This window comes from Frieseomelitta varia, unplaced genomic scaffold, assembly GCF_011392965.1.
Source record: "Frieseomelitta varia isolate USP_RPSP 00005682 unplaced genomic scaffold, Fvar_1.2 scaffold_171, whole genome shotgun sequence".
Lineage (NCBI taxonomy): Eukaryota > Metazoa > Arthropoda > Insecta > Hymenoptera > Apidae > Frieseomelitta > Frieseomelitta varia.
Genome location: NW_025109428.1, coordinates 460,374 through 476,472, shown reverse-complemented (window position 1 = coordinate 476,472; position 16,099 = coordinate 460,374). Strand labels below are relative to the sequence as shown.

Below are 16,099 nucleotides of genomic sequence, written 5' to 3'. Positions count from 1 at the left end.
TTACAAAATAAATCTAGAATTTATATCCGACATTTTAAAGGTCACGTGATCTCGTTATCATTTTAATGTCACATGCGACATTATCGATTCAATAATATAAGTATTTTTTATAATTTGAAATATTGTCTTAATACTAGTAGCCAACAGTGTATGTTAAAATAAAATAAATAAAATAATAAATAGGTTAATAAAAAAATAAATTAAAAAATTGGGGAAAGGAAAGAAAGTAAATATCTTAATTTTCAGTTTATATAATAAAGAGTAAATTTATACAATCAATTACAATTACAGAATTATATAAATAGTAACGACTATACGCAACATTACAAGTATTACAATATTCTTACGCGTGTAATAAAAAACATTATCTGCACTATGCTACACTTACACAGTATACCTATCAATAATATTTACAATGCTCCGAAACGAGCGGAATTTCTTCCATTTTTGTCGAAGAATACACTTAGATCCAAAATGATTTGTGGAATCATTCGACAACCATAAATTATCGAAATATTTAAAATATTAAGACTTTCAGCAGACATGTCAACAATTTATAAAAGAATAGACTACTATAATTTGACATTCAAATCACAATCAAATGTTGACCTTTATACTATACAAACTTCATATAATGTTGAATAATGGAAAGAATTGCCTAATTTTTTTTAATAAAATATTCCATGATCATTTTTATACATAAAATTTACGTCGCATTAATCAATTTCACATTTTTTTCTTTTGTTTATGAGTGTAATGATATCAAAATGATGCTAAAATCTTAAGAATATAATATAAATTAAAACTTGTATGAAGTGCTACCAGAGCATTCATAATTAGTTATGAGAACGCACTTCGAGTGCAAGACAAATAATTACAAAAATATTAATGGACTTTTTCTCACATATCAGGAGATGTACTTCACGATCATTTCTAGGCAAAGGCACGTTATTCGGACAGATATTATGCGCAAGAATTAATATGGCAAGAACTTTGTTAAACAAGTCCCGAATTAACAGACTTTTGTTCACTTTCCTTGCAATCTTTCATATAACTAAACAATATTGTTGATCAATTTTTATTTTACGATTGTTGATAAATTGTTTCTTCTTTTATTAGAACGTTAAAAAAAATAAGAAAATACTGTTCATATTGAGAAGAAAAATTGCAGGGAATACAATTCGTTGTTATATCGATAAAAATATTAATTGGCGCTTATACTTCATCAAGAAATTTCTTTTCAGTTCCATAGCATATGAACATGTAATACAAATGTAATACAATATTCTTAGATTCATAATTATAATATTGTTGTATTTGTTTGTTAATAATAATTTTTGTGCAAAAATATTTTGTACCTCACTTACATTTATTTTCAATACGTTTATTTTCTTAAATATGTGTCGTATTAAAAATAATAAGTTTTACTAATTCTTTGCCTGATCAACGATATTTCAATTTAAATTTTATTTCAAAATAATAGAAGCAATACATGAACAAAACGAATTTTAACCACAACTTTCATTTGTAACTGAATAATTAAACAAATAAAAAAAAAAAATCTTTTATAATCCATTAAAAAGATACTCGAGGCAAGATTAAATGTTTTTCTACTACCCAATAAAGTAAATATCTTCCAAATTTTATAATGCATTTAATAAACTACACGCACAGGTGGAATATTTATAAATATTTTTTATATAATATGAATAGACCATATGACTAAAAATATTATAATATGCTATTTAAGAATAACCACTATACATTTAAAAGATTGCAATATAAAAGACCGTAACTTTTTTATGTTTTAGCCAATCATTTCTATTTTTATTACACTTGTGATATTTGAAAATTAGACTTTTTTAGATGTTTTTAATACAAATCACAATAGAAGATTGTTATACTTGAAAATATATATAATTAATTGTACGAATATTTCACATGTGCGATCAATTAAAATAATATTTGATACTTGTTTAGTATATTTGATAAAAATGTAAATATTTATGTAATTCGAGAAATAATATATTTTGCAATCTAATTGTATGTCGTAAGATAAATTTGACAAAATCAGCAACTATAATAAGCGTAAATTGATGAAAAGAAAGTCATAAGAAAATCATAATCTAGACTTATCCATAATCTAATAAATATACCAAAAAACTTTTCCTGATCATGCTGATCATATGTTTGTCTAAAGAAACACTGGTATATAAAAAATATGTGATCAATAACAACTCTCAATTCCTTTCATCATTTTAAGTCATTAGTAAGCGATCTCCAGTTTTATTACAAATGAGAAGAAATTAAGAGTGTTGAGCATCTTACAAGAATGAACAAGTCTATAACAATGTAATGCTAATAAACTATGACTTTTTATATATGTATATATATTATATATGTAATCTAATCTATTATTTTGAAAGAAAATATATATATATACGTTTTTTACTTTTCTTTTACCACATTTTTACTTAATAATCCTTCCAGTTTCATTGTAATACAGTTACATTTTTAAAAAGAGAATAATAAAAACATTACAATTTTACTGCTATTTTTGTTTTCAATGATATTATATGATGTAATCCTATTCAATTACAAATTTTGAAAAAGATTTAAATTATATAATAAACTAAAGATAACATGGTCATTATTGCAATTCATATTCAAGAAATGTAATGAAAAAATATATCGTGAATGTTAATTCAATAGACTGATATTACATTTCTTTAGTTTTCAAAATAACAAATTATCTTTAGGCATTGAAATAAATTCCAAATATGTTTTATAGAATAAAATTAAATGGCACAAAATTGATATTCGTACTTTCAATTCTAATAAAATATATATAATAATAAAATTTGTATTATACGATTGAAAATATTATTCTTTCCCTTTTATCTTAATTTCACTCGTAGGCGCAAGACAAAAATTTTAATTATATAAATGTGATACACAAAAGTTAACGATAAATATGATATTAAATCATGTTTATCATTAATATATGGTTATAAAATTGCTTAAAATTGATAATATACATCTTTCTTATAAAATTCTATATAATCCTTCTATTGGCACATGACAAATTTTTTATTCATTATTTAGTGAAGTTTATAAGTATATTTTTTTCGTATTTACTTTTCTATGGACATTTTACAATTTCTTGAATTTTGAAGATTAATATTTATATTACAAAGATATATCTTTGCAATAATGTTTATATATTTCACAATTTCGCAGAAATCATTTACTGATCCCAAAGGAAAAAGTATGATATAGCTGTATATTATTTATGCCCTGCACTTCAAAGATCGGATTTGTCCTGCATGACTTCCTCTGAACAATTTCTGGAGGATAAATAAAATAACGTCAAAAAGATTATGAAAACATCTATGACGTGAATTTAGATAAATGCACCAACTCACTTTACAATTGAAAATTAGATATATTTTTAATTTTGTATTTCACATTGTATTCAACAATGAACGAAATATTAGAAATACTAATTGAGTTGACAATAAATAAAATTTTAGAAATATTAACTGAGTTGGTGAAGAAATATGATGAAAAAAATGTTTGATGACTAATAATAAAGATAGAAAATATAGCAAACAAGACTGCTCTGGAGTATAAAAGTCTAATTTTTTTGTTAAATAACATTAGTTAAGACAAATATCAAGCTATTATAAATGTTAACCTTCTAATCAATGTTGCAGGCACCAAATAGGCACAATTATTAGTATCATTTTGACAGTACTTTAAAGAAAAATTAGGCACTTATGCATGATCTCAGCCTTAGAAACCGTAAACCTTGAGAATTTTTAGTACAACATAGACTGCAAGGAACTGAATTTTAAATAAATTCCTCCTACAAAAACGTATATACATACAAACACTGATGCTAGCATAAAACATATATCAAGATAGTTACAAATACAGCACTATTTTTGCAATATGTACAAATTGTGCTATATTTTATTGTAAGCTCACTTTAACCAACATGAGTATTTTAATCCATTACATAAGTTGTAACAAATACTTATAAATTTCCGTTTAAATTTTTCTAAAGCGATAAAATTTTTACAACACATTTACATGCATTGCATTTAGTTACTCTAAACACATAACATTAGAAATTTCAATCCAGTCTTTGTATTCATAAAAAAACTAAATATTTTCGCACGTACGCATATTAGTATAAATATGAATATACTAATATGTGATATATTAGTATAAAAGTCTTACATATATATGTAAATGTTTTTCAATAGCAAGATGAACATAAAGTGATGAGTTTAAGGCACATAAACAATGGGTAAAGTTGATCAAACATGGTTATGCAATGATAGCAAAAAAGAAAAATTGCATCATTTCCATTATACTAATTACAACCTTCTCAATGAAGCCATACTGAGGGAACTGCATTTGGCCTTTCGTGTCGGCTGAACCGACATAGGTGCTACTAGAACATCATCTCTAGATGGCGAGCCCGAACCACCATTACCCAGCTCCTGGAAAGATACACGAATTTATCCTATACATATATACAATACCAGAGGAATTAAAACAATATTAATCACATTGATTAAACAAAACAGTTTAAACATTCAAACATTTAATGAAGCAGAACTAATAGAAAAGAATACTATAATATAAAAAATGACTAATACTACATCATGCAAGTTCATAGGTATTATGAAGAAAAAATACTTCATACTTTTTTTCTCATTGCCAATATATTTTACAAAAAAAAAGAGAAGAAAATAACAAAAAGGAATCCAGCCTTGTTAATCTGTATATGAAATATTTGTAAATAATAACAAAAAGAAAAGGAAAACAAAATCCCAACTGATACAAAATTCTTCTAGAGCAAAGTTAACGTAATAAAAATATAAATCTTTAGCCTTTGCAGAATCCGTGTTAAGAGAATCGCCTTAATCGTGAATAGCATAAAATTAAGTTTCTAATTTATGACGCGAAGTATTTTGATCCAGTCGAAACACTGTGTGGCGTCACATTCCTAAAAGGAATTTTATCTATTGAAAGTAGAATTCTACTAACCCTCCTCTCTACTCCCTTTCACGAGAGGAGACATTAAATTATTAGTATTTTCTGTACATTCTATAGCAAATACTAATAGGCACTGCAATATTACATTATTTAGCGAATATTCAATAAGATAAATGCATTACAGTATACTTACGTGATAGAGAACAAAAATTTATCCACTAATATTATATCAACATAAGAAAAAATTGTATTAAAACAAATATAACGAAAAGGACATAATAATAAACAAATGAATAGAGTAATATAATATCTCCTTAGCTATAATATCTGCAAGATGCCTTAAGATAAAAAAAATGAAATAATTTGTTTCAATGTTATAATACCAAATGTTCATATAATTTTGTTATAGAAATGTATACAAGAAGAAAATATAAGCAGCGAAATGGTTTTACAATTATGCCATTAAGAAAATTTTTATAAAAGCAAGATAAATAAGAATTGCAATTCAAAATTGAACATTATATATAAAAATAAAAATTTGATTAAAATTAATATTAATATTAAAATTAATATTAATATTAATATTAAATTCATTTTGATTAATATGAGAAAGATAACAAACTCCTGTCGTGAAATGAAAGTAAATAAGGAGAAATAGAACAAGAACAGCATAAGCATATAATAAAAAAAAAATGCGATAATAAATTGTCAACTAACATTAATATTGTTACAACTAGCAAGGCGCATCTGTGCAAGTTGTTGACTCGCTGGAGTAAGACTGTTGGTTGATCCAAATGGTGACATCATTGTTGACATGGCTCTTTTTAATTTGCTTGGAGTTTTATTAAAACTAAACGCTCTGCCAACTTTCATTCGCGTACGAGATGCAAACCTGGAGAAAAACAGTTGTTACAAATTTATTTAAATTTAAACATTTAGACAAAAAACAAAAGCAATATTGAAATTTTATTTTCCTTTAATAGATTTATTCAACTGAATTATTCAATAATAACGAACTAAAATAAACTTTTTCAAATAATATGATAATTTTTAATATGCAACAGAGGAAAATAAATTTTCAAATAAACAATGGAATTAGCAAACTTAAATAAAATCCCAAACCCAAAATAAACCAGTTCAAGTAAATATCATACCATAATAATTTCTAATAATCATGCAAAAACTGAATTATACTTGGTCAGTAATCTTAAACTTTTTCATGCTAAAAGATTACATCGTAAATCTATATTACAAATATAAATAGGGCTTTGTAAGGTTACAGAGTTCTTTAAATTATTAAAATTTTTTATGGCTTATAAAATAAAAAGTAGTCAAAGTGCATTAATGATGCATAATTAAAAACTGAAAGTTGAACCAATTGTAAGTAAATAAGAAAGTTTAACCCCTTAACAACTAAAGAGAATAGAATAATGACTATTTCAGTTATTCATTGAAAAGTAAAATTTAAAAATTTGTATTACTACAATGCTTACAAATTATAGTACTATAAATTACTACAATGCTTATAACAAATTATAGTACTATAAAGTACTATTGAAATCAATATATCATTAATTTAACAAAATTATGTTTCATATTCATTTTTTTTCAAAGAGAATAATGAATATTTAAAATCTAAAATCATTTTCATGTTTACTGCCATCTTTATCCTTTTTTTTCTTATAAATAAACTTTCATAATCCACTAGAACTTAATCGTTTGAGCCCAGGTGTTGTTAGAAAAATCTTATCAAAAAATGTTGAGTAACATGATAGGTTACTTGATTTAGTCAAAAATGAAGTTTCAAATCAAAATTTTTTTTTTTTTTGTAGGAAATCATTCCCTATCCACTTGTACATATTATTCCGATAAATACCGTATATTATTACTATTAGTTCATAAATATTTTTAGTTTTTATTGAATAAAAATAACTGAAAATAATCGCAACTAGCAACAAAATGCATTACTTATAGGGTTTATATGAAAAGAAATAATAATGCAACGAATTAATATTAGCAAAACGCATCGGCAATTGTACATCGCAATCAGATGTACGTAATTGATCTTTTCGATATGCAATCTGAACAGGATGATCGTGCTGGAACTCAACCGATAATAAATATAATTGTGCTATGTATCTCAAAATTTGAAAAAACTAAAGATACTAAGTATATTTGGATCCAATATCTGGACCATTATTTATGTATAAATATAAGTCGTCAAAGGGTTAAATATCATGTATTAATGATTTTAAACAGGCTGATAATATTCAAAATTACGCTTGAACTGGTCAAATTTTTCGTGAAGTTATTGAATTTTGAGATTAATTTATTTAAACAAGCAGGGAACAAAGGACCAAAGCAAGTAAAAAAAAAAAGATAATCAGCCTGGTGCGAAAACTGACGGTAGTGGGACATGTAACGTGGTTTCACACATGCTATTGAGTAGGAACACATACGGGTCCATATACTCCAGGTAAAAATTATGAAATAGGCTCCTGCAACCAAACGAGTCGTCGCCCCATTATTTTTTGTTAACATGCAATACAGGAGAAAAACAGTTTAGAACACCTGATAAATCTTTCCTTCATAAGTATTTCCATAGAAATGTCTACTTTATCGAATAGATTTGTACAATTTTTTTATAGCATATGATATAAATATAAAAAAACGCAAAAATTTTATTTTTAGCATACACTAAATATCAATATACTAAAAAGATTTTGTGTGTGTATGTGTGTGTGTATATGTGCTAAATTCAGCAAAACTTAGTAGCAATGCAAAAAAGTATATTGTAAGCTAAGCTATTCTAAGAGCATAGTACTAATTAATTATTTATTCTTCTTATATTTAATAAATTTCTTTGATCTATTTAAATGGAAAAATCTTTTTTTTTTTTAAAGTTTCTCTAAAAAACTGTAAGTATTATTATCATTTCTGTAAAAGTTATTTTTATCTTAGGTAATATTTAATATATAATATAATTTTTTACATTATACATTATATGTATAATAAATACAGTTATTAGAGAGATACAATCATTTTCACATTATTAACAGATACCAAGTTTTACTTACTTAAATGCTTTACTTAATGTTCCTAAAGCTACGTCGCTTGTATCAATTTCAAGTTGATGCGAATCAAGACTTATGAGGAACGTATCCTACAAATTAAAAAAATAAAAATACTACTGCTAATAGACTGTAAATAATAATATTATGTAAATAAAAATCAGGATTTGTTAAATTTAAATTTTTTACAAAATAAAGATTAAACCTTACCGCATCAGCTTTACACACTGTATTAGCCATTTGTCTACACAAGGTTCGTAAATAATTTGTCTTATTTACTTCTTCATCAGTAATTGTAAATGAAAACAATTTTTCCTTTAACTCTTGATTACTTCTCACCATTAACGCGAAAACTTTATGGCATTCTATGAATATATAAAGCAAGAAGTATATTTTTTATATTTATTCTATATATTTTATTTAACGAAGAAATATTAAACTTCTTACAAATATAAATTTTTACATATACTAAACATTTAATAATGTTACTAATTTTGAAACCGTGATTTTTTTATGAGATGAAGAAAGATTAGAATATTTAAACACAATATTTAAATACGATTAAAATTCATTATTAACTTAGAATATTATTTCTTATTAGCTTACCATCTGTTTCTCGTATATCCACAACCTTTTTTATCGTACTAAGTGATAACATCCTGATATGTTTATAAGGTTTTCCTTGACTTAATTTAGTTGTATGCAATCCATTTGCCGTGTTAGGACTTTTCAATGAATTAAAAGCCTTTGATCTTTTTTTACATATTTCGAGAGTATCAGTAAACAGAAACAAAACTAAATGATCACCACGTCCACTTAAACCCTCACTAAGTTCCATCACATCACATTTACCAATGAAGGATCGATGTGAAGAAACTAAATGCGGCGGACAGTTGTCAATTTCATTAAAAATGTCAAACATAACCAATTGACCTTCAGTTTTTCTTTTATCCTCGTTTATATAGGTCATAACTTCTTTAATACTGCTAATTGATAATTCCAAAGCACTGTGGTCTGGATTGTTTTTACTTGTATGTTTAAGAATATCTATAACACATTAATGCACATATTAATATATACAATTTGTTACATATTATGGTGATTATTTAACTTCTTCGGTATGAACTCAAACTATAATCAACAATCTCAAATTCATGCAAACAAAATATAATCGACGACCAATAATGATTAAAGTATTTCTTATACATTACATTGTTTTCAGCTATAAGGTAATACTATCTAAGAAACGATCGCTGTACTGAAGAAATAATAACTTTAATAAATATACTTGCCGTTTAATAACAAACTAATACTGGGTAACCTTTGTACCGGTTTAATTAATAGCTCCTTTAAACTTTGTCTGCCACATTCAGGTTTCGTTTGACAAACCTTCAGAAAAGCATGAAATCGTGGTTTGTTTTGATCACATTGGTCGAGCATCTCCTTTGTATTTTCGAAGAAGTTGACATACGGTGGATACGCCTTGACTAGGTCAGGTGCGAACTTCAGAAATATATTACCTATACTAATGTCTTCCATCCAATGAGTAGCACTATATCTCAATTCTTCCAACATTTTTTTATGAACTTCATAAATAGGTGGAAAATTACCAAATATAATTTTAGCTTCTGTACCATTTAATAATTCACCAGTTGTATCTATAAGATCTTCCAACGGGGATTTAAACAGCTAGAAACATAAATGTTACATTATATGAACATTAATTTATTATTTATTTCAGCACAATATATAATGAAACAGATTTTACCGTCATAATTGTACTGAGAATACCAACGTAATTAGATTCTGTTTGTACTAATTCTAAGAAAACTTGATGACGCGGTGATAAATTTTTCCTAGAGCTGTCTGTATTAACAGCCTCCACTTCTGGAATATCTGGCAGTTATTAATAATACAAATTTATATTATCTTCTCCTTCATATGATTCATATTAAAAATTATCAAGAATTAAAACAAAACATGAAAAATTTATATCATTTTGTTAGTATAATTCTTAAATAAAATATATGTAAAAATATAATACTTTATTCAACAAAACAAATGAACCACAAATGAAGGGAAGATGTATTTAGTAGGACTGTTAAGAAAATATTAAAATAGTTTGTAAATTATAATTAATATATAGTTACGTAATAATTATAGGATATTTCTAAACATGATAAATTTAACAAATTATTAAAAATCAATAAATCTTATAAAAAACTGACCATCAAGTAACGGTTTGTCTGGACTTGTTGTACAATCAAGAAAACTTCCACTAACACTTAAATGTCCTGCATCACTGATACTTGATCGCCTTTTATGCAGTGCTGGAGAATCTGCACCATTTTGAACCAGACTAGATAAAGTTTCTGCTAAGCGTTTGCGTTTTCGTCTTGTAGATGCTGTACTTGGAGTGGCAGCTTGTTGACTATCACGTCTAACTGATATAGTTGGCGATAGAACGGATTCCAAATACTAAACGTAAAATAAATAATTTAGAATAAAAAATGTATAAAATGTCTTAATAAAACTTACATCTTCAAATAAATATTCTTTTTCGTCGGCTGCACCTTCATTTTGCACAGATGTCCAAAACCATTCTGCCTTTACAATATGTGCTCTCACAGAAGCTAAATCTGGTAATGCATTTACATTTGATTCATCAACAACCTAAAATGATAATAGCTTATTATAATTCTAATCTGTTTTATTTATTCATATTTAACCAATACAAAACAATAACATATATATTTTGGAACATATAATATCCTACTAATTCCTTTTATAATGTAACAAAAGTATATATACTGTTTAAGTTATTAAACATTTATATAAAACGAAATACTAATTATGTAATTTATATTAGTATACACATGTACAGACACAATCTAATACATCACAAAGATAACATGGAAATAGAAATTTCTATTAAATTAATATACTCTAAGATTACATATAATATATTCATAAATAACTTTTTTACGTTTAACAATTTTTATTTCGTTAATTATAACAATTTATAATAATACGATTAATCTCATCTATACACCATATTTCTACTTGTCTACAACTTGTCATTTAATGGAGCAAATTATTAATCTTTTATCCTAATATTAACCTAATATCCCATTAAAAAAATAAAAATACCAAAGATAATGGTTTGTCCTTCTGTTTGTCCAGTTTTACATGATCATCTTTCAAAATGCAACTTTTGGGAGAAATATTTAAATAGCTTTCATGTGATGTAAAAGTATTTCTTGAGCCATATTCAGAAGTTGACAATTTTGCTACCTTCGCAGGGATAGGAAGAGGACTAGGTAAAGGAGTATATTTCTGTTTTTGCGTTTCTGGAATTTGTTTGACTGGACTAATAACTACATATTGCTTAAGCATTGGAGAAAAATTTAAGTGACTAAATTTTGACAAAATAGAAGAACTTAGTTTACATGTATTTGAAAAATTTTTGCTTTTTGCCATTGATGTAGGTGATTGATTATATAAAAGAGAATCATTGAGTTCTAAATCATGTTGTTTTAATAAATTAGGATGTGAATGTATTTTTCTTAATTTAAATTTATGGAGAGAACTAATTTTATGGATTGTAATACAAGACTTAGCTTTTCGCCATTTAATATATCGTTTAGGAGATATAATTTTTTTATTAAAATTAAAAGGATTTCGTGTACACTGCATATTCTTATAAAATTTTAACAAATGAGACTTTTTATCAGGATATTGGTTGTTTATATGTTCAGTAATCCTTTTCTTACATAATGTAGAAGATTTAAAATTATATAATCTTTCTTGATTTTTATCACTAGTGTTATAATTTGAATAAGCATTAGATATATTATTTCTAATTTTTTTATCATTGCATAGTAATAAAGATGAAGAAGATATAGAATGCAAGTCTAACATAGTAGATATAACAGGAAAATTATTTTGCTGTACTGCACTTACATCATTTGTTCGTATTATATTAGACATACTAATACCAGAATCAGCACATGAAAACTCAGACATACAAGATTCATCTGATAAACTTCGATAATCATATAAATTATCATCCATGCAAATTGCTGAATCTTGACTAACGTCATTTAGTATAGAGTAAGTACATTGATTTTCTTTAGATTCAAAATATTGAGGAACGTAAGAACAGAAACAATGTGAAAAGCGTCTAGTACTTAATTTTTTAGTTAAATTCGTATTATTAGTCTGAGAAATACACGAAGAATTTAACATTCTTTTGCTAGGAATTGTATTAGTGTATGGATTATAAAATGTAAAGGAAACTGGTTTTGTTTTTAAATAATGATAAGGAATATAATTAGGATTTTTAGTATATGGTAGCGTATCAAAAGTATTGTTTGATTTCTTGTACTGATGACTTCCTAAATCTGTTACCTATAGAATGTATTACACATGTTTGTTTTACATGTTCTTCTTTTAAAAAATATTTTTAAAAAATTATATTATATAAGCTTACCACATGTGTACAATTTGGATCATCAATTTCTGTAGATTCACCACCTTGTTGTTGTAAAACTTCGCACATGTGACGCTTTTCTTCATCAGGGAAACCAAAGAAACATACTTTTGCACCAAAAAATGGTTTTAGCTTATAAGTTGCAATCTATATAAAAATAATTATGTCATAATTAAAATAATTATATATATTAAGTGTAAAAATTCACAATTTGTTTTTATTTGCTTCATTTTTATTAGAAAAAATAAATATTAAAAATTAAACACTAAGATATTAAAAAATAGTTAGAAATATAATTATTACCAGTTCTTCATTATTTCCATAACTGGAAATATCGTCTTTGGCATTCCATAATGCTGTCACCCATTCCATAGACATGATAGGGACCCGAAATGTAACAGCATACCTGTACTTATCTCCACCGCAACAATTAGCAATGAGATGTGTCACTTTTGCACCCATTTCTTTCCTAATACTTCCACCCATATTGTGAATCATATTGATCAATTTGGTCTATAATATAATAATTAACATCACATTGTTATTACTATAATGTACATTATATTAATTAATGTACATTAAAACGAAACTAACCAATTCGTCCTTTTTCCTAAATCCAGTAAACACCACTACCGTGCCTACCATGGCTTGTGTATACATTGGTCTATTAATACTAGGTAATGAGTCCTTCTTTTCTGCCAACTGCAGAAGTGCTGTCGGTCCCAATATCCTACATGTTAAATTAAAACAGCAAAAATCAGATTCTTTTAATTATGTCCTAATATATCAGAAAGTACATGAAATCAACTGCGACGGACCTATGTGCACTTTTATGAAGAGCATCATATTCAGGTCCCTCAAATTTTTTCAATATGAAGTATGTACAATACGATGTATCTTCTACATGTTCTAAACCAGTTTCAGATTTTAGAACAGGTACACTAAATTGCTGAGCAGCAGCACCAAGTGCAGGATCATCACCAGCTGCACCAATTAAGCATATCCTTTTCTTACGTGGAATAATCATAGCTAAAATTCAAACAAAAAATATTCCATTATTATTAATTTAGATAACATGATTGTCAAATAATATCATTATTTATTTAAATTAAATAAATTTATTTGCAAAACAAATTATAAATTTATTCTAAAGCGATGGAAAATATTTGAAGTCCATATTTAAATCCTTATTTTGAAATTTAAATCGATAAATCAAACAAATTTGGTGGTCTATTCATAACTGCAATAAGTACAGGTACTGAGCAATAAATAGGTACAATGGTTTTATGTCCCTAGGTACAGTGTCAATAAATCTATTATACAATGGCTAATCTTATTTTCCTTTACCAACTTCAATATCTTCTACTATTGTATTTAAATATATTGAGTCCATAAATAATTTTATGGATGTAAATAATGACTAACTCTATTCAAGAAATGACTAATTGTAAAAGGTACAAAGTGTAAATATCTTTTCTCTATTTGTAAATATGTACATTCTTAAGAAACCTTTGTATGATTTCACTCTTCGAAAAATGATTAGAATTATGATATTAGATATGAAAATTAAAATGTAAATGAATTTTATCTATTTATTATTTATTAATTATTAATAAAAAATATTAAGAAAACAATGTGCTATGCTGTTTTATAAATAATAAAATATTATAATTATTAATAATAAAATTAATCAGAATTATTTTTCAACAATTTAGCACTAAAATACTATTTAAATAATTATACCAATAAATGAGAAGTACATTTTTCATTTATTATAGCAATTATTTACCAACTAATAATACAAATTTAATCAAAATATTTTTGAACGATACTGTGCTTTAAAGTGTGTGTACATGTATTTCATTAGTAAATAATGAAGTTATAATAAAAATATAACAAAATCAGTAATTGTTGTACAATAATTCAAGAGGTATAATGCACAGCAAGTAACGCTGTAATTCCAAATGACAGATGATTTTAACCTTAAAGTGACACGACCATAAATATGAAAGATAAAGTAAATTCAAAACAAATATATAACGAACTGTAGGGAAAGCTCGTAAAGACATTTCGAACAAATTCTGACGTAATTTTGGAGAATAAGTCAAGGGCAATTTTGTAAGAAATCGCTTGATATTTCTCCCGCATAGGATTTCAGACACAAATACAGAAGTGTGTGAGGAAAGTAACGGGATGTGATGTTTCAATTTATCTGTAGATCAGAATGAATGACAGATATAAGACAAGCATCGTCGCGCGAGTTTTGATAACGAGTGAGGTAGGGTTAGTTCATACAGGTGCCTATGATATACGCAATAATTAACAATGTACGCCTGAAGACAATACTAAAAACGAAAATACTGATCAACTTACGCTCAATTCTAACTGCCTCTTCACTATTTATATCACTGATACTGCTATGAACGCTTTGTTCTTCCATTTTGGCCGTTAGTTACAACATCGTTCTTCTCGTACGCTTTTCTTCGTACTGATCATTGAGAGCGCCTCCTATAGGCGAATCCAGTGGGAGAAAGGACCCGGAAAAATAAAGAACAGCGGAGCTCGATGGCGTAGCATATAACGCCCTTGAATTGTATAGACAATAGCCAAGTTCAAATTCTGAACAAGGTTCCCAAGGTGGTATTATTTTCATGGGTCCTACAGTATACAAGATTCCTCAAATCTATATTTATATATACACGTATAAATATACGTACAAATATCCGGATATTTGGCACAAAACCGACACTTTTTACCATCAGCGTTTATTTGAAATCCATTGTGAACGTAACAGTCGAATAATCCGCGCTTCTCCTGCTAAATTCGCTGCGAAGTATCATGAAGTCGCACGCAAATGCAATTATCAATAGTGGCCCGCGGTTTTAATACTTATCTTCGTCTTTCTTTCGACATTCTTCCCCGCATATCAATTACTCACTGACTGCTGAGACTCTGCTTCTCTTTTTCTTCCTGTAACGCAAGCACACGATAAATCTCACTCACTTCAGACAACTACACTATGTAAAATTCACTTTATCTCTTACAAAGAAATTGATAAGTTCAGATTAGAACGAAATCTCAGTGCAACATAGATTATGATTCGCGTAAAATTCAGAAAAGATCATGTATATAAAAAAAGCTCAGATGGAAAGCAGTGGTGTAAGAACATTTCGTAATTTTAAATATTGAAAACTAACAATAGATATCAGCTAAAGACAACACGCGCTATTAGCACCAATATTAGCGTAAAATCATGAAGTTATCGGTTACATTTGATATCTATGTATCAGTGTATATCAAGTAATGCCAATTACTTTTTTGTAGTCGCATGCCTGAATTGCGCAAGTGGCAACAAATAAAAAATTATGTAACATTTAATTTAACAGAAACGCAATGTAAATTATAATTTAACAAAGAAAATATTGCAAAATTAAGCGTAATTGGAATTATGCGCGTCATCGAATTTCTTTTCAAATAGATGGTAACATTGATAAATTGTCGCTACCATTTTTGTTACAATTTAAAT

The 16,099-nt window shown here is 26.6% G+C and overlaps 1 protein-coding gene and 1 long non-coding RNA gene across 13 annotated transcripts; both read right to left on the bottom strand.

Moving 5' to 3' along the window:
* Positions 1 to 235: 235 nt before the first annotated feature.
* Positions 236 to 2,819, bottom strand: LOC122538676. Its single transcript, XR_006308898.1, has 2 exons — positions 2,644 to 2,819; positions 236 to 2,406 (listed from the first exon to the last, which is right to left on the bottom strand). It is a non-coding gene; the product is annotated as an uncharacterized LOC122538676 (long non-coding RNA).
* A 312-nt stretch (positions 2,820 to 3,131) lies between these two features.
* Positions 3,132 to 15,845, bottom strand: LOC122538672 (protein ECT2). 12 transcript variants are annotated; one of them, XM_043672931.1, is made up of 19 exons: positions 15,618 to 15,843; positions 15,275 to 15,543; positions 14,947 to 15,231; positions 13,392 to 13,602; positions 13,168 to 13,303; positions 12,877 to 13,086; positions 12,574 to 12,720; positions 11,232 to 12,491; positions 10,620 to 10,754; positions 10,310 to 10,559; positions 9,850 to 9,977; positions 9,374 to 9,770; positions 8,688 to 9,128; positions 8,292 to 8,446; positions 8,088 to 8,173; positions 7,416 to 7,508; positions 5,728 to 5,902; positions 4,393 to 4,511; positions 3,132 to 3,347 (listed from the first exon to the last, which is right to left on the bottom strand). In XM_043672931.1, the coding sequence occupies exons 3-19, from the start codon at positions 15,011 to 15,013 to the stop codon at positions 3,305 to 3,307; spliced, it is 4,053 nt and encodes a 1,350-aa protein (XP_043528866.1). In that variant the 5' UTR covers positions 15,014 to 15,231; positions 15,275 to 15,543; positions 15,618 to 15,843; the 3' UTR covers positions 3,132 to 3,304. The 12 variants fall into 12 exon arrangements, with proteins under 12 accessions (XP_043528866.1, XP_043528865.1, XP_043528869.1 ...); XM_043672930.1 differs by having other exon boundaries at positions 15,291 to 15,543; XM_043672934.1 differs by having other exon boundaries at positions 14,947 to 15,192; positions 15,291 to 15,543.
* Positions 15,846 to 16,099: the final 254 nt, after the last annotated feature.

Excerpts from the sequence above, each read along its gene's own strand:
- LOC122538672 (XM_043672931.1), bottom strand. The coding sequence starts at position 15,013 with ATGGAAGAACAAAGCGTTCATAGCAGTATCAGTGATATAAATAGTGAA. Across the intron at positions 13,304-13,391 it reads CTTCATAAAAGTGCACATAG|GATATTGGGACCGACAGCAC; the intron begins GTCCGTCGCAGT and ends TTTAACATGTAG. Across the intron at positions 9,978-10,309 it reads AGACAAACCGTTACTTGATG|ATATTCCAGAAGTGGAGGCT; the intron begins GTCAGTTTTTTA and ends AATAACTGCCAG.